The sequence below is a fragment of the Hippocampus bargibanti genome, linkage group LG15, assembly GCF_051943395.1.
Source record: "Hippocampus bargibanti isolate YZ-2025 linkage group LG15, ASM5194339v1, whole genome shotgun sequence".
In the NCBI taxonomy this organism is placed as follows: Eukaryota; Metazoa; Chordata; class Actinopteri; order Syngnathiformes; family Syngnathidae; genus Hippocampus; species Hippocampus bargibanti.
In genome coordinates, this window is record NC_142748.1 from 1,493,384 (window position 1) to 1,511,824 (window position 18,441).

Consider the following 18,441-nt stretch of genomic DNA (forward strand, 5'->3'; position numbering starts at 1 on the left):
ATTAACTGAATTTATTTTCGTATTTTGGTACAGTGATAAGGGACTTGATTATGTAAAATCCATATGACTATTTATGTTAAGTCTTTAATTATACCAAAGCAAAACGTTGTATCACCTTTTAGACTACACATTATGTAGTAGTGCTCAGTAAATAATAATAATAATAATAATAATAATAATAATAATAATAATAATAATAATAATAATAATAATAATAATAATACATTTCCTTTATAAGCGCCTTTCAAAACTCTCAAGGTCACTTTACAGTCACGTTTCTTTCACATTTAATCTTTTAAAATACCTAATTTGGGGTGAGATATAGGCCACGAAGCCAAAAACGCCTACTTACGGTACTGTTTATCCTTAGCTTGTTGATGTGACACGTTTAGCAGTTGTTAGTAATGTTGCTCTTTTGAGTGCAGCCGCGAATTAAAATTTTGTATCAAAACATATACTGTATCGATTTTTTTTGTTTACATTTTAATGTTCTTCCATTTTTCGTGCAAAACGCGTATTGGTGGTTCATCAGCAGGTTTTTCTCCGAACATTTTGGGTAAATAAAAAAATTAAATTCGCTTTTTACCATTACCTATAATCCGGGTATCTCTATTATGGGGTTTCACTGATTTGTGTTTTACCCTCCGGAACACTTGGTGGCGGTAGTTAGGAAAGAATATTTTTTTTTAATACCCACAATGCACCGAGGGCGAATGAAGGCGCCTTTTGCTGCAGTATGCGTTGCTGCATGTATGCATGACCGAAAGCTACTATATGCATTCTTCTAAAATCGCCGTGGATTTTTTTTAAGACATACGACTGTTTTTGTTTGGTACTGCTGACGTCATTTTAGAGGCAAACAACGCCGGCATGGCTCCGTTCGGTTTAGTGACAACAAGCGTCGGTCTCCTGACGAGGTCCTTCAATGTCTTCACATGCACAAGCACTCTGGCAAGGTAGCTAACTTTGCTGCAGCTAAGTTTGTACTCTAATACCTTGTAGTAGAAGTTGTACTTTTAGGATCGGCGACGAAGCTAACATTAGCATTGGTTGTGGGTTATTGATGTGCAGCATGCTTTTTTTCCCCTCCCAAGACTCACCAACAACAATAATAAAATCGAATTTAAACTGCTATTTGCAATGGTGAGTGCACTATTTTGGCTACAGTTAAGTAAATTACCGAAAGATTCATCTCAAGTTAAGATGTGAGCCATTTGAAAACGACATCGTGTGCATTCGTTAAGGGGTTAATCTGCAGTTGAGTGGATGTAAATGACATTTTACTGTTTAATTTTGAAGAGTGGTCCGATATAGCAAAATAACTTCTTTTCCTATGACAAATAATAAGGAAATAATGGAATTTTTAATTTTCGAAATAGGAGGCGATTTTCTGCCTGTAATTACACAGTTAAAACAATGAAAATATGTGACTGAGTTCTTTATTACAGTTTAAACTATCATACCTTTCTTAATTTTTGGCAGATCTTAATGAGTAAGGTGCAATTGGAAAGCTTTTGAAAATCTAAACAAGAACTGAAAACACAAGAAAATACTCAAAATATAAATTAGCAAATATCAACGATCGAATGCAGGCAGATTTTCATCAAAAATCAAAAATGGCTGTCACTGTATACTCGGAAAGAAAATTGCGAGCTTTAGAAATATATATGCTAATGCTTCTTTTTGTTTAAAATTTGGCAGTTATGGAGAAAAATATATATTCTACCACTTCTATGAGTTATAAAAATACAACTTACTCACCTTTATAAACTGTAGTGTTAGCAAAAAGAGCGTAAACATATACTGAAAGTGCGTGTAAGGCGGAAAGTATGTCTTCCAAACATTAATTTCCCATAGGAAACCATTAAAATGAGAATAATCCGTTATTTTCTTATGATAATACTAGTGCAGCGTGTTCTACCGGAGACAAATTCCTTGTGTGTTCTACATACTTGGCAATAAATATGGTTCTGATTCTGAGAGCCATAGGTTCCAGACCCCTGGTTTACAGAATAGTGCACACCACACTACTATGCTGCACTTACACTTCCTGTCATAGACAAATGGTGCCATTTACACTAATATTTGTGTCTTTTGCCATTCTAGAGTCACCCATACTACATACTGGAACCCGGTTAAATGCCTGTCCACAGAACCCAGCGGCCCACCAAAGAGGCCTATTAATGGATACTTCAGATACCTTTTGCAGCAGAAGCCCGTCGTCGTGAGTCAGAACCCAGGTATGGTACAACACATGCATATTTCACGTTATATCACTCTGCAATAGGAGCTATGCAGTGCGGAAGATTGTACAATTTGAAAGTGACACCGATAAAACTGTTCAATGTAATTTTGTTCTTTCCTTTAGAAATCAAACATATAGAAATCGTCAGGAAGCTAGCTCAGGAATGGAGACTGATGAGACCGGAGCAGAAAAAGGTATTTCACTTGTATCGCTTCATCGGAACTGGAAAATAATCTGTTCAAAGTGACTGTCTGATTTGGTTTAATTTGGGAATGATCATCCAAGTTCCTCCATGATTAACCCTTGCAGGCCCAGCGGTTGCAACAGTGGATGCAATAAATATTTTTGAATTCCCAATTAAGCGTAAAATACTCACACATACTATCAAATTCCATCGTGTAGGACTTCAGAGAGTCCCAATTGAAGAGTTTTAAAATGAAATAGATACCATCGAGCTGGATGATGAATAAAATAGAAATCATCCTTGCAGTGTAGTAAAATTGAATTTTCACATCTATTCAATTACATTAAAAAATCGGTTGGCAGCCTTTAGTTTTTTTTTAATCTCATCTCTGTGTATTATCTGTGAAACACTAATTGACTGAATATATTATTATTATTATTATTATTATAAAGACTAAATAATAAGACCTAGTAGTTATGGATAATATTTGTTATTGTTTTTTTTTAATACAGATACATTTTTTGCTTGTTTTTTTTGGGGGGGAGTGGGAAAGGGGACTTTAGAAGGGTGGGTGGTTGCAATTGGAATCTCACAATGTTGAAGGGGAAAGGAAATACAGTGATACCTCAGTTTACATATTTAATTGAACTTCATTAATTTCCCATAGGAAACCATTCCCAGAAAATGTGTAACCTCAGCTTACGAGAAAAGTGTGTCTTCTCAGGTCCCCATAGAACAAACATTAATTTCCCATAGGAAACCATTAAAACAAGAATAATCCGTTCTCAGGTCCCCATAGAACATAATTTTCTATTAAATAAGCCTTAAAACTACACAAAATACAGTGATACCTCAGTTTACGAATTTAATTGGTTCCCAGAAAGTGTGTGTAAGGCGAAAAGTGTGTCTTCCAAACATTAATTTCCCATAGGAAACTCTTAAAATGAGAATAATCCGCTCTCAGGTCCCCATAAAACAAAATTTTTCTATTGAATAAGCCTTAAAAATACACAAAATACAGTGATACCTCAGCTCAGCCCAGATATACAGCCAGTCAATCATATAGCTAATAGCCAACTAGGTAGCTAGATAGTTAGATAGCTAATAGACAGCAAATAGCTAGCTAGCCAGATAGCCAGTCAGTCAGTCATATAGCCAATAGCCAACTAGATAGTTAGATAGCTAATAGACAGTAAATAGCTAGCTAGCTAGATATCAAGCCAGTTTGATAGCTAATAGAAAAAACAGCTAGCTAGCTAGATAGCCAGCTAGATATCCAGCCAGTTAGATAGCTATTAGACAGAAACTGGCTAGCCAGCTAGATAACCAGCTCGCCAGTTAGATAACTAATAGACAGAAAATAGGTAGCTATCTGTAAACAACACATCTCCAAATGGCAGAACACCCTTAGCAACACACGCTTCCTTCTTCCAAAGGATGGTAGCAATGGTAAGGCAAAAACTTCGTTAGCTAAAGCGTTCGTAAGCCTAGGTATGCGTTTTTCCAAAATCGTTCCATCACAATACCGTATAAATGCTGAAAAGAGCGAACGCGGTGCTAAATCAACTGCTTGCTATCTCCCACGTAGCCGTTTGAAGAGGCGTTCATACGGGAGCAGGAGCAGTTCAAGATCGATCTGCAGCACTACAGAGACCAGCTGACCTCCGAAGAGCTCGAGCAGCAAGTGCTTGAGAAGAGGCAGAGGAAGGCCAAGAGGTTGGCCCACCGCAAGAAGAGGGTAAGGAAAGGCTAGCTGTGCAATTCCGACGTATATACAGTGAGACCTCAACTTACGAACACCTTATATTACGAACTTTTCGTCTTACGAACGTCAAATTTGTGAAAATTGAACCTTATAATAAGCACTATTTTCATATTACACATCCACCACGGCTGGAACACCAAAGCACACGACCTTCGGATCTGGCGGAGTGATCTTCGGCGGAAGCACACGACCGAACAGCGCTCCAGCCGGCGCTACTTTCCACAAGGCTATGAGAATCATCAACATGATGAATGATAATGTGATGCCTCAGTTTCGTAAGACCTTACAAGTCAGAAAGCAACAGGTGTCAATTAAGAGCCATCAATGACCATCACAAATGTAAATAAAGTGACTTTATTATACAGTGCAGTGTATTTCTTTCATTACAATACAATAACACATTTATTATACATAGGATAAGGTAGGTTGTGTGTAGTTTTAAGGCTTATTTAGTTGAAAAGTACATTTTATGGAAACACGGGAACGGATTATTCCCATTTTAATGGTTTCCTATGGGATTTTTTTTTTGAGATACACACTTTTCGCCTTACACACACTGTCTGGGAACCATTTAAGTTTGTAAGTTGAGGTCTCACTGTATTTATGTTTGGCCCTATATGAAACACACTCAATCTTTTGTTTTTCGTGCAGCGTGAATAGCATAATTCCATTTTTTTTTCTCCAAAATCTTTCACATGTGGATGAAAATCCGATATGTATGCACCCGCTTATTGCCCGAAGACAGCCAAGATAGGCTAAGGCACGCCCCCGTGACCCTTGTGAGGATAAAGCGCCTCAAAAAATATATGGATTGATGTATATTACCAACGATCTTTGACAAGCTGATAATCACCAGTTTGCTGATTTGAACTTTAAAGGACAACCGACGCCACCTTTTTGTTTCTTAACTGACATCAGAAAAACGTTTGATAGTTCGTGACGTCACGCCAAGACGTCTTGCATTGCTGAAAAATCAAAACAATAGCTTCAGATTGGTACAATATGCTTTCTTGTGACACATCCAGTTATGAATATGATTCAAATAGTTCTGAAGAGGAAAGCATACATGTTTGCAATCGATTAAATATTTTTTTTCCGTGTCATTTTGAGGCAAACGGGCGGGGGGGGAATGTCGCACCCAAAAATGGCGACCAGCTCCTGTGAGGAATGAATCAGCCCGTTTCCACAGGCTGATAAATTCCTTCCATGGAGCTTGGACGCCCTCTTCTGGCGGCTTTTGGGTGCAACATCAAGGTTTTCAGACAAACAGTACAGCAAAATACATTGATGTGATGAAGGACTGCTACAATGTGTCTTTTTGTCGGTCAGGGGGGGGGGGGTCCTTTCGTGACGTCACGTACGGACTGGTCAGCAACTCAAAAACAAGACTTCCTGAATATTCAGCGCGAGTCTTAAATCAGAATCAGAATCAGAATCAGAATACCTTTATTCGTCCCGCAATGGGGAAATTTGCAAACGTAAAATATCGCTATATGCGGTGGAATCTTTGTAAAATACGCTCAGTAGAAGTCATTTGAAGCCATTTTACAAATTATGGACACAACTTGTCCGGAGACGTCGGTTGTCCTTTAAATGTTTTTCAATGTGATCTAGGAAGCAACTGTCATGGGGAAGCCAAAACGTGCTCGCACACCATTCAACATTTTTATGTCTGAACACTTTGTGGACGCTAAAGGAGAAAACACACAGGTTAGTATTCAACTTTACTGTGTGTGTGTGTGTGTGTGTGTATATATATATATATATATATATATATATATATATATTTTTTTTTTCTAACCCCCTGACACATGATTATTATTTATTGACTAAAAAGTATGTTGTGTTGCATTTTAGGAAAAGATGAAGACTTTGCTGCGTGACTGGAAGAAACTTTTCAGCAATCAGAAGCAGGTAGGCCTTTGTTACCTTTTCCTATACTTTTAGTTCATGAGGAAATATGGATATTAATAATCCTAATTATAATCAGCTCACAAAAATAATTGCTTCCCAGAAAGTGTATGTAAGGCGAAAAGTTCCAAATATTTATTTCCCATAAGAAACCATTAATATGAGAATAATCCATTCCCACGTCCCCATAAAACATAATTTTCTACTAAATAAAACTTAAAACTACACAAAAAGATACCCTATTTTACATATAATAAATGTGCTTTTGTATTGTAATTAAAGAAATAAACTGTACTTTATAATAACGTCATTTTCTTTACCTTTGTGATGGTAGTTGATGGAATGGAGGAGGGAGAGAAGGATTTACTGTTTCAAAGGTGCTTTCTCAACGACAATACCCTCAATCACACTGTCCCCGGCTAGCTGCTTTTCATTAATCCAAATCAACAGAAGTTTTTCAACCTCTTTCTATTGCCTGAGACCATCTCCTTCATCTGCACGATCGTAATTTTCTTTAATGTATTCTTAGGATTAACACGAGCCTGTGATGGGGTCTTTTCCCGGTCCCATAATAGCAAAAGTACACTCAATATGGCCAAAATGGCTATGAAACACAAACCGCATCCGCACTCAAAGAAAGGGGGGTGACGAACTGGGACGCTGTGAGCGTGCGTCAGCATCTCGTGGCCGGCACCGTGGCGCTGTTCGACCGTATGGTTTAGCTCGTCCGCCGAAAAGTAGTTCGTCAACAGAGACTATATGCTCTCGAATTGAAGGTTCTTGAGGCGAAAAATTCGGGATATAAAAAATAGCATAAAGTCCCTGCAAAGTTGAAGTTCAAACTTTTTTTTCCATAGTATTTTCCCTCACTATCCATTTTTTGTTGCAAATTTGGTTTTCAGGTTTATACACAGCTGGCTGAGGATGATAAAGTCCGCTACAAGACTGAGATCAAGTCATGGGAAGACCATATGATGGAAATTGGAAGAAGCGACTTGATCAGAGACAAAACTGTGGTGAGCCAGAGAAGAAAGGCAGCAGAAGCCGAAAAGGCCAAGAAAAAAAGGAGAGAAGAAAAAAAGAAGCTGGCCGCCGCCGCCGCTAAAGCCAAGTCAAGAACCATCTTAAAGACAAAACGCACTGTGACAAACGTCCGAAAGACGAAAAAGACTTAAACTTTTTTTTTTTTTTGGGGGGGAAGGGGTGTGGACTCTCATGTTCTACATGTTCTGATGACAAAAATCTTAGTTCTGTTGCTTTCGCCTCTCATTTAGACTGGCACAAATGTTAGCAGGTTGTCCATACACAAATTAAAGGCGATAAATATCCACCCTTCTTGCCTGACAGGCTTGATTTCATTTGATCAGTTAACGAATTTCTGAGGTTTGCGCATGTGACTGAAGTGATCAAGTGAATTACTACTGGACATTGAAAACATTGGCGGGAAGGAAATAAAAACATACAGTAAAGTCTCGTTATATCGATATTCTCGGGAGTGTGAAAAAATATCGATATAACCAGACTATCGATATATCCAATCCTGCGCGCATGTAATTTTCTCCTTGCGTTCATAGAAATAGTATCGTAATAAGCAGTACTATCGATATAACCGATATTGATATAACGAGACTTTACTGTAATTCAACACTGTCAGGATTTGATTTCAAGGTTGCGTTTAGTTTGGTATGTGCTGACGCTCGTACAGATGTGACGGAAATGTTTTCATGATCAAATGTCTATGTAACATCTATCCGACCATCCATACATGACAAAAAAACACAAAAAAACATGCTCATTGCTCATATTTTCAGCCAAAAGATGAAAAGTGATGTTCAACATTTCATGAAATTTTGTTTTGTTTTTAGGACTTGAGTTTTTTTTTTTATTTTGAGTCTTATACATACAACATACTCTTGACCTTTTGTACTGTGTATTGAATAAACATTTACATACACTTAAAGGACAACCAACGTCACTTTTTTGTTTTTTAACTGACATCGGAAAAACGTTTGATAGCATCTAAAATACCCAAAACACGCAGGATGATATTTTTTAGTCAAATGCAAAACACCAATAAAAATGACTTAAAGTGTCCAAAATCTGCAAAAAAATTGAGCTGCGAATTGGGCATTTTCAGAAAGTCCCGCCCCCAGTTCGTGACGTCACGCCAAGATGTCTTCCATTGCAATCCAAACAATGGCTTCAGATTCGGAGAATATGCTTTCTTGTTATACATCCAGTTATGAATATGATTTAAATAGTTCTGAAGGGGAAAGCATACATGTTTGCAATCGATTAAAGAATTATATGTGCCATTTTGAGGCAACATTGGGGGACAATCTCTCACCCAAAAAAAAGAGGCACAAAATGGCAACCTCTAGTGGCCACCTCCGCTTCCACAGGCTGATAAATTCCTTATATGGAGCTTGGACTCCCTCTTCTGGCAGCTTTTTTATGGAAGTTTGAGGTCTCACTGTACTTGCTTTTTATGTGTTGGTCAGCATTTTAATGTGCAATTTCATGCATAAAACAATGTATAAAATACTGTACTAAAAAGGTAAACATTCAGGGTGTTGTAACGGATTAAAACGATTTACATTATTTGTAATGGGAAAAATGGTTTCGGTGTTTGTACAAATCGGTTTTCGAACAGGGTTCTGGAACGGATTATGGTCGAGAACCGAGGTACCACTGTACAGACAAAAATGCAAAGTTTTAAACACTGGAAAATGATTCAATTTTTTACAATATTATAAAAGTTACATATCATATGTCACTTTTTTCGAGTGTTGGACTGTTGATTGTCAAAGGTAAAGACAAGGAGGCTGGGGAGAAGAAAAAAAATGAATCCAAAACTACAAAACTACTGTACACTTCTGTCATGAAGTCTATTTGCATCTGCTGATGAAGGTGATCAGGATCCTTGTTGATGTGTCGATTCCTCCAATAATGTTTGGAAATTTGGAGATAAGACAAGTTTATGTTGAATGTTCCCTAACACCATCATGTCTCCGGTTTTACCGTCGGCCAGATTCACGGACACAAGTTGCTGAAAACGGCAAACCACAAATGAACGTTTATCATTATCTATTTGTTGAATAGTAGATTGTCATTGTAAACTCCAAAATGATCTGTGTCAGTGCAGAGTGCCGAATGTGGGACTGTCGCGGCTTGGAATTGAAGCGGATTTACAGGAAATGTGAGACTTCGTCAATGGATGCTACAGCTTCGCGTTTGCTTTCAACATTTAGCTTGTAGCAGATGTGCGCGTTTCACCATGATGTCCTTGATCCACTGGTGAAAACGACGCATTAATCTAGAACTACTTCAAGCAACAAAGATTGCAGAAAGTGCTTAAGATTTAATCTCTGTTTTGTCATATTTTATTTTATTTATCTTTTGACTTCAAGATGGCGCCACGAGAGCGCCTGCCTTTCCAGCAGCTCATTTATTTTGTTTTTCTACCTTTTCCTTTCCTCTTCCTTCTATAATTTTGCTGCAGTCAAATGTTAATTTCACCACTGTGAGACTAATAAAGGCTAATCCAATCTAATCCAATCCGAACCATCATATCATACACTTTTTAATTACCTGGAAGAATCAATGAAAAGGTTTCTTCAGACGTCATCCGAGAAGCTTTGTCAGCGAACTATTTTTTTGCTGGTAGCTCTGGCCCTGTATACATATATATCTGCTCAAAAAAAAACAATTTTTCAATATCGCAGGTATAATGCTAGTGCGCCTCAATCTGCAGTACATATGCACCTAAAAGCTAGCAACTACTCATTTGACGACAGTGAGGTTAAAATCTTAGCGAAAGAAAATAGCTGCTGTGAAAGGGGAGTAAAAGAAGCTATTTTTATAAATCGGCAAAACCCTTCACTAAATCGCCATGGTGGTGTGAGGTTCAATTTGGATCGTGCTTGCAACAGATATCTTAGATCATTACTACATAGGCTTAGTCATGCGGATGAAGGTGAATGGGGCAATCAGGGCCAGTCATAGACTGTAATCAGTCAGGACAAAAGAAGTAATCAGTTTAGCTTCGGGGAATAGTCTTCTGCTCCTCCCAACCTTAGAGCAGGGACCTATCAAAGCAGAGGTCCGACACCACCACGTCTGGGCATTCAGTATAGAGCTACCAGCAAAAAAAAAGTTCGCTGACTAAGCTTCTCGGATGATGAGTGAAACCTTTTCATCGATGGACCACTCCTGTACGACTGAGAGCTTACACAGATGTACCTGGAGGAATGAAAAAGCAGCTCCATCAGTGATGTCCATGGCAATATCACCCAACTTCATCTCCACCTTTCCGGATTTTCGTATCCGGAGTTTACCCAGAAATCCCTCGGGGAATTCGGACAGCGCAGATGAGCACTTCACTGAAGGGGACTCCTGGAAAGAAGCAAGGAGTGACAGTATTTCATGGATGAGGAGTACAAAATAGTATATGCTGTTAAACCAAGTTGTTCGCTTTATGTTTCACTACATTTTTAGTTATTTATTTACTTTTTGAAACCACTTGTGACTTTAAGTTGTGTGTGAAAATAGTTTTCAATAGTTGCCTGTAAAAAAATGGATTCGCTTCGTTTCGAATGACAGCTCTGTACAATGAGCTTCTCTACAAATTTCATGACAAATATTTGAAGGATAAAGAAATAATATGTACCGGTCTGTTTTTTCCTTGACGGAAATTGCACACGTAAGGTGAACTACAGTGATACCTCAGCTCACAAACTTAATTGGTTCCTAGAAAGTGTGCGTAAGACAAAAAGTTCGTCTGCCAAACATTTTATTTCCCATAAGAAACCATTAAAAATTAGAATAATCTGGTTTCCAGGTCACAATAAAACACAATTTTCTACTAAATAAGCCTTAAAGGACAACCGACGTCACTTTTTTGTCATCAGAAAAATGTTTGATAGCATCTAAAATACCCAAAACACGCAGTATGATATTTTTTGCAAAATGCAAAACACCAATAAAAATGACTTAAAGTGTCCAAAATCTGCAAAAAAATTGAGCTGTGAATTGGGCATTTTCAGAAAGTCCCGCCCCCAGTTCGTGACATCACGCCAAAACGTCTTTCATTGCTGGAGAATCCAAACAATGGCTTCAGATTGGGAGAATATGCTTTCTTGTTACACATCCAGTTATGAATATGATTCAAAAAGTTCTGAAGAGGAAAGCATACATGTTTGCAATCTATTAAAGAATTTATTCCGTGTCATTTTCAGGCAAACGGGCGAGGGGGAATGTCTCACCCAAAAAGAGGCAAGAAAATGGCCACCGAGCTGTGAGGAATGAATCAGCCCGTTTCCACAGGCCGATAGATTCGTTCCATGGAGCTTGGACTCCCTCTGCTGGCGGCTTTTGCGTGTAACACATGGTTTTCAAAAAAAAACAGTACAGCAAAATACACTGACGTGATGGAAAGACGCTACAATGCGTCTTTTTTTACATCAGGAGGCGGTCCTTTTCTGACGTCACGTGAGGACTCGTCACCAACTCAAAAACAAGACTTCCTGAATAGTCAGAGCGAGTCTTACAAGTTAAAATATAGCTATATGAGGTGGAATCTTATTAAAATACGCCCAGTAGAAGTCATTTGAAGCCATTTTACAAATTGTCCGGAGACGTCGGTTGTCCTTTAAAACTACACAAAGTATACCTTATTTTATGTATAATAAATGTGCTATTTTATTGTAATTTAAGAAATAACCTGTACTGTATAATAAAGTTGTTTTATTTACCTATGTGATGGTCGTTGACGTAGTTGCCTCTTGATGATATCCTTGCTTTCTCTGTGATAATACCCTCACTCACACTGTTCCCTGCTAGCTGCTTTCCGTTCCAAATCCAAATCAACAGAAGTTTTTCAACCACTTCTATTGCCCGAGACCGTTGCTTGGACAATACAGAAACACCCTTAGCCACACGTAGCAATGGTCGATCGACTTAGCATACTGGTACTGTGACGCTAAGTCACACAAACGCACACCTCGTTGGTGGTTTTCCATGATCATCTTCTGCTTGACCGTAATTTTCGCTTGTGTCCTCTTCGGCTTAACACTAGCCTGCGGTGGGGTCTTTTACGGTCCCATAATAGCAAAAAATACTCCACTTGATAACAAACCACGTCTGCACTCAAAAGAAATGGGGTGAAGAAAATTAGTCCGGCAGCCGTGTGGGTTGGTTCGTCCGCCGAAAACTAGTTCATCTGCTAAGATTATATCCTCGCGAATTTAATGTTCGTAAAGCGAAAAGTTCGTGAGCTAAAGCATTCGTAAACTAAGGAATCACTGTATATTATATTTTTAAACAGCCCCATCAATGATATTGTCAAATACACACATCGGAATACTGTATTCGGAATTTGGTAGGGATGCAAAATAAAATGCAAGGGAAGATGCTACCTTGCCCTTCTTCTTCTTTTCATTTCGGCTTTTCCCTTCAAGGGCGTTCAAAAAAGCAAAAACTATACTCACCATTTGATGACAATGCTCTGATGACCATCACAAATGTAAATAAAGTTACTTTATGATACAATGCAGTGTATTTCTATCATTACAATACAATACGCACATGTATTATACATAGAATAAGGTATGTTGTGTGTAGTTTTAAGGCTTATTTAGTTGAAAAGTATAATTTATGGAAACCCGGGAACGGATTATTCCCATTTTAATGGTTTCCTATGGGAATTTTCTTTTTGAGATACACACTTTTTCACCTTACACACTCTGTCTGGGAACCAATTAAGTTCGTAAGTTGAGGTCTCACTGTATATTATATTTTTAAACAGCTCCATCAATGATATTGTCAAATACACACATCAGAGGCAGTTGACTATATTCGGAATTTGGTAGGGATGCAAAATAAAATGCAAGATAAGATGCAACCTTGCCCTTGTACTTGTAAAATCCAAAATTCTTGTTTTTTTGACAGTGAGAGGATCTCAAAATCATGGCTCAGGGGCTATTTGTGATCTGCAGAATGACAAATACAGTAAAGTCTCGTTATATCGATATCGGATATATCGATAGTCCCGGTTATATCGATATTTTTTCGGACTCCCTTGAATATCGATATAACGAGACTTTACTGTACATTTTAGAGTATTTGTCAGAGTATTTGTAGAGTAGAGATTTTAGTATCATGGAATTTCATGAAGTTTCATCTGCTTTCGCGGGCCCAATAAAATGATCTGGAAGGCCAGATTTAGCCCCCGGGCCTTGACTTTGACACCTGTTCCTTACGTGACTAACAAAGAACTTGTGAAATACTCACTGTTGGCTCAACTTGTGCTTTCCCATGCAAAGACTTCTTGTCCTTGGCAACTTTTTCAAACGTCGATCCAGGACTGCGGTCTGCTTTTTGTTCTCTCACGGGCATACAGTCAGGTAAGTGCATGAAGAAGAGTTCCTCTTTGCCGGATAGGCAGAGACATTGCAGGATCTCCACTAAAGATGGCTGGTCTCTGTTATGGGCTGTTGTAAAATGAGGTCCACTGGATGGCGAGGCGAGAAGAGGAGGAGGAGGCTTCTCTTGGCTTGCTTAAAAAAAAAAAAAAAAAACAACAACGAGAGCAGAGAGTAAAATAAGGTCATGTGCATGAGAGCATAGCGGTTGTTGTTTTTTTTCTTACAGGTTGGGCTTGTCTGACACAAAGGTAACTGGATAGGTTTCAGCTTGGCGTCATTCCTCAAACTCGGATCACTTATGAACTACCGGAAACACAGACAGACAACAATGACAATAAATAAACAAATAAATAATGAAAAAGAAACAAACGAAAGAATCAATCTTCACAAGTGAGGCAGAATATCGTATAGTGATACCTTGGCTTACGAACGCCTTGACTAACGAACTTTTCAGCTTAAATTCACGAGAATTTAATCTTGGCATACAAACTATTTTTCGGGAGCACCACAATGAGTGATGTGTTGTTTGCGAACGAGCCCGTTTTCCTAACAAGGAAATGGCAGCTGACTTTTTTTGTCCTCTATTCCCCACGCCCAGTCTTTAGTTAAAGTCGCACGTGATTGGTGAAGAACACAGCAGTGAGCGAGAGAGGGGTGAACAGAAACAGAGAGCTGCAAATACAAATAAATAGGCAGACGACAGAGATAGTGAGAAAATGGATAGAAAACACAGTGAAATTTAGACTCGTTTCAACTTTATTGATACTTTATTGACATTGATACTTTCGTGAACTTTATCGTTTCAACTTTGTTGATAAGTTATTGATAGCAAGGTTAAAATATCCCATTAATCAGGCTCCACAAATAACCCGCACAACCGCTCCGTACACTTGATGCATAAAGCTATCAAGCCAGCTAAACAGAACACAATTGATGAGGAACTAGGTAAAATTATCGCCGAGAAACCATGGCAACTTCACTCGGATATCGTCAAGAGGCAACCTGGAAGTTCGTCATCCATTGATGATTTCAAGGCTCGAGAACTTTAAGCGTCGTACAGGGATTCATAGTGTCATTCGTCATGGTGAGGAGCCAGTTCTGACGATAAAGCTGCCAAAGATTACAAGGAATCATTCCTCAAGATGGTGGAAGAAGACTATGTTCCTCATCAAAATGTCATGTATTATTATTATTATTATCATATAAAATGTTTAATGCTGATGAAACTCCACTCCATTCCATCAAGCCATCAACGACCATCACAGCCATCTGTACACTTGATGCAACAAGCTATCAACCCAGCTAAACAGAACACAATTGATGAGGAACTAGGTAAAATTATCGCCGAGAAACCACGGCAACTTCACTCGGATATCGTCAAGAGGCAACCTGGAAGTTCGTCATCCATTGATGATTTCAAGGCTCGAGAACTTTAAGCGTCGTACAGGGATTCATAGTGTCATTCGTCATGGTGAGGAGCCAGTTCTGACGATAAAGCTGCCAAAGATTACAAGGAATCATTCCTCAAGATGGTGGAAGAAGACTATGTTCCTCATCAAAATGTCATGTATTATTATTATTATTATTATTATTATTATTATTATTATTATTATTATTATTATTATATAAAATGTTTAATGCTGATGAAACTCCACTCCATTCCATCAAGCCATCAACGACCATCACAGCCATCTGTACACTTGATGCAAAAAGCTATCAAGCCAGCTAAACAGAACACAATTGATGAGGAACTAGATAAAATTATCGCAGAGAAACCGGCCACTCCATTCCATCAAGCCATCAACGACCATTACAAAGGTAAATAAAACAACTTTATTCTACAGTATAGCTTATTTCTTTAATTACAATACCATGGAACATTTATTTGACATAAAATAGGGTAGATTTTGTGTAGTTTTACAGTAAAGTAGAAGTAGAAAATTATGTTTTATGGGGACCTGGGAACGGATTATTCTCATTTTAATGGTTTCCTATGGGGAATTAATTTTTGGGATACACACTTTTCACCTTACACTGGGAACAAATTAAATTCGTAAGCCAAGGTATCACTGTATTTTCTGTTTTGTTGGATTAACAAAGATCTCCATGAGCAAGAATGAAACAGGTAACTCACATCATCTCTCTTCAGTTTTCTGAGGAGCTCATCTTCATCTTCATCTGAATCCCGCGGCTCTTTTTTTACAGTTTTACAATTCAGAATAGCGGTGGCATCACAAACTCCCGCTGCAGCAGAGCAGCCTGCGAGATTGAAAAAAAGTCTGTAAAGGTGTAAGCGAAGACGTAACGTTGCACAAAATATCGACATGAACCTGTTTTCCGTGGCGTGTCGGCGGGGCCCTGTTCAAAGATGGAGGGGCACTGAATAGTCTGCCTCTTCTCTTTCCTCCTGCTTTTATTTTCTCCTCTTCTATTAATCCGCGGTTTCCGCTCCCTTTTTGTCTGCACTTGAGCCTCTTCCTTTAATCTGTAACTCGAAGTATGTGAAATGGGTAAATGCGGTTTACATTCGTCAACTTTTCGGATTTTTTTTTCAGAAATGCAAGAAAATATCCAGATTAATTTTTGGTGCCAATTCAAAATAATAATAATACTAATATAATGTAAGTATATTTTGTGTAGTTTTAAGGCTTATTTAGTAGAAAAGTATGTTTTATGGAGACCTGGGAACAGATTATTCTCATTTGAATGGTTTCCTATGGGAAATTAATGTTTGGCAGACAAAATTACACACACTTTCTGGGAACCAATTAAGTTTGTAAACCAAGGTATCACTGTATTGCTTTTTGGACAGCCGCCCCCATTTCAAGCTCAGATAACTCCAGATCCACATAATTTAGGAATGAACTCTTTTTTTCTGAAAAAAGAAGAGTATCTAAGGTTTCTTATCTCAAATTTTTTTTCCAAAAAAATATTTATCATCAAAATTAACTCGCTGGCTATCTAGCTCGCTATTTATTAGCTATCTAACTGGCTAGCTATTAGCTGGCTGTCTAGTTAGCTATCTATTAAGTAGCTAGCTAGCTTTCGGGCTGAGTGAACGCTGGCACGTGTAGCTGCTGCTGTTCACCCACAGAAAGACCGATTCTGTGACCTTGAGAGTTTTGAAAGGCGCTTATAAATGAAATGTATTATTATTATTATTATTATACTAATAATACTACTACTGCTACCAATAATAAAAATATATTAGTACAGTAAAGTCTCGTTATATCGATATCGGATATATCGATAGTCCCGGTTATATCGATACTATTTCTATGCACGCACGGAGAAAATTACATGCAAACAGGGTTGGATATATCGATAGTCCCGGTTATATCGATATTTTTTCGGACTCCCTTGAATATCGATATAACGAGACTTTACTGTATACTGTATACAGATAATATAGGGATATATTTATACTTAATCATATTGATATATGGGTTAGGCTCAGAAACGGGCTTATTTTTGTTTCTGAAAATTCAGAACTATTGATAGTGGCCTGCAGAAATGCAACTTACTCGTCTTTGCTCTTCCTCACAGCATTGATGTTTGGCTCAAAGGTTTTCTGATGAGAACAGAAAAAAAACTGTTTGTAAAATGGTAGAGATATGACAGTACTGTACATGGACATATTTTAAAACGTTTAACTATTTAAAACCAGAGTTATGCAGATGACGTGATATTTGAGGAGATACCTTTGTTTTCTTCAGGGCACCCCCGAGTGTCAAATCCCGATTTCGGAGAGACTGCAGTCTTCGAGCGGCAACCGGGGAAGGGAAGCATCCTAGACCGAGGCCTTGCAGTCCACCGCTGGTAGTTTTATTGAAACTAGAACCACTGTTTATGCCGGAAGAACTGGGTACTTCTTTTTCATCCTTTGTTGCCATAATTCAATATGATTTATATGTGTAAGGAAAGCGTTGCACATCTCCTTTCGTCGAAACAGGCGTTTATTCGACCTACCAAATCAAACAAACGCTCTTATTTCGAAAATGCAAGATAACCAGTTTGTTTCTATAAAGAAACAACGCGGAAGATAGTAAAACCAACCACATATTTTGTGAAGTCCAGAGCGATATACAAACTTAAAACGTTTCACTTCAAAATAGCACATTTACAAAATGGTTTGAGCCAAGTCCGGACAACTACAACCAAAGCGTCGTTTGCTCCAACAAATCCCCAAACGCTTTACTTCCGCTACAAGACTTCCATTTTAAAACAACTCAGCTTCTTGCAGATCGTTATCGTTTGTATGATTTTGCTTACACCGCTTCTATAACGCGCCTTCGTCCGGCCATAATAGAATTATCCGCTTACGTTTGTGCATTGGGACGACAGTACAATAATTAAAAGGTTAGCCCGCAGTTTTAGCTAGCTTCCACCCCCAACAACATCATTGTCGTAGTGATGTGTCGTTCGCAAACGAGCCAGTTCTTAGAGCCGGCTCTTTGAAGTGGACGAATGGAGTCTCTCCTAAAAGAGAGCCGGAAATGTGAGCCAACACTTTTCGCTATTAAAAAGCAGCAGAGCACCAACAAGAAAGACCACAAGCGTCTGCTGTTTGGAGGTTCTTGTAAGAACGAGCATCTGGAAGGAACATCAAATGGAATCATGCATTTCTGGAAAGGAGAAGTGAAGATTCTTTGGTGTGGGAGGAGGCCAGTGATTCAGTGTACCCACGTCTTACACACGTGATGACAACTTTAGAAACAAAAAAAAATCCTGAACCCAACCCTCTCAAAGATAGAATAATCATTTAAAAGAAAGTGATTTATTCATATTTTTCAATGCAACGAAAATCAATATATATTGGAATGGATGTACCTTTATTCGTCACAGTGGAGAAATTTACATTTCACAGCAGCAAAGTTATGAAAGTCAGAGGAAAGGAAAGAAAGAAGTAGAA

At 38.3% G+C, this 18,441-nt stretch overlaps 2 protein-coding genes across 3 annotated transcripts; one reads left to right on the plus strand and one right to left on the minus strand.

Moving 5' to 3' along the window:
- The first annotated feature begins 689 nt into the window (after positions 1 to 689).
- Positions 690 to 8,057, plus strand: tfam (transcription factor A, mitochondrial). The gene is made up of 7 exons (XM_089015604.1): positions 690 to 956; positions 2,107 to 2,240; positions 2,369 to 2,439; positions 4,018 to 4,167; positions 5,809 to 5,904; positions 6,052 to 6,108; positions 7,008 to 8,057. The coding sequence occupies exons 1-7, from the start codon at positions 871 to 873 to the stop codon at positions 7,278 to 7,280; spliced, it is 867 nt and encodes a 288-aa protein (XP_088871730.1). The 5' UTR covers positions 690 to 870; the 3' UTR covers positions 7,281 to 8,057.
- On the minus strand, positions 7,300 to 18,077 carry LOC148887068 (DNA-directed RNA polymerase III subunit RPC4-like). Of its 2 annotated transcripts, XM_089015602.1 has the most exons (9): positions 17,853 to 17,934; positions 17,231 to 17,494; positions 17,054 to 17,100; positions 15,860 to 16,020; positions 15,664 to 15,788; positions 13,754 to 13,832; positions 13,396 to 13,661; positions 10,348 to 10,500; positions 7,300 to 9,154 (listed from the first exon to the last, which is right to left on the minus strand). In XM_089015602.1, the coding sequence occupies exons 2-9, from the start codon at positions 17,420 to 17,422 to the stop codon at positions 9,020 to 9,022; spliced, it is 1,158 nt and encodes a 385-aa protein (XP_088871728.1). In that variant the 5' UTR covers positions 17,423 to 17,494; positions 17,853 to 17,934; the 3' UTR covers positions 7,300 to 9,019. The 2 variants fall into 2 exon arrangements, with proteins under 2 accessions (XP_088871728.1, XP_088871729.1); XM_089015603.1 differs by having other exon boundaries at positions 15,860 to 16,014; positions 17,231 to 18,077.
- Between the last annotated feature and the right edge of the window lie 364 nt (positions 18,078 to 18,441).

Bases quoted from the DNA above. Each gene is read 5' to 3' on its own strand.
- LOC148887068 (XM_089015602.1), bottom strand. From the start codon at position 17,422: ATGGCAACAAAGGATGAAAAAGAAGTACCCAGTTCTTCCGGCATAAAC. The intron at 13,662-13,753 runs GTAAGAAAAAAA...TTTTTTTTTAAG, and splicing joins GTGTCAGACAAGCCCAACCT to CAAGCCAAGAGAAGCCTCCT. The intron at 9,155-10,347 runs GTACATCTGTGT...TGCCGTTTTCAG, and splicing joins CTGCTTTTTCATTCCTCCAG to CAACTTGTGTCCGTGAATCT.
- tfam (XM_089015604.1), top strand. From the start codon at position 871: ATGGCTCCGTTCGGTTTAGTGACAACAAGCGTCGGTCTCCTGACGAGG. The intron at 4,168-5,808 runs GTAAGGAAAGGC...AATGTGATCTAG, and splicing joins TGGCCCACCGCAAGAAGAGG to GAAGCAACTGTCATGGGGAA. The intron at 6,109-7,007 runs GTAGGCCTTTGT...TTTGGTTTTCAG, and splicing joins TTTTCAGCAATCAGAAGCAG to GTTTATACACAGCTGGCTGA.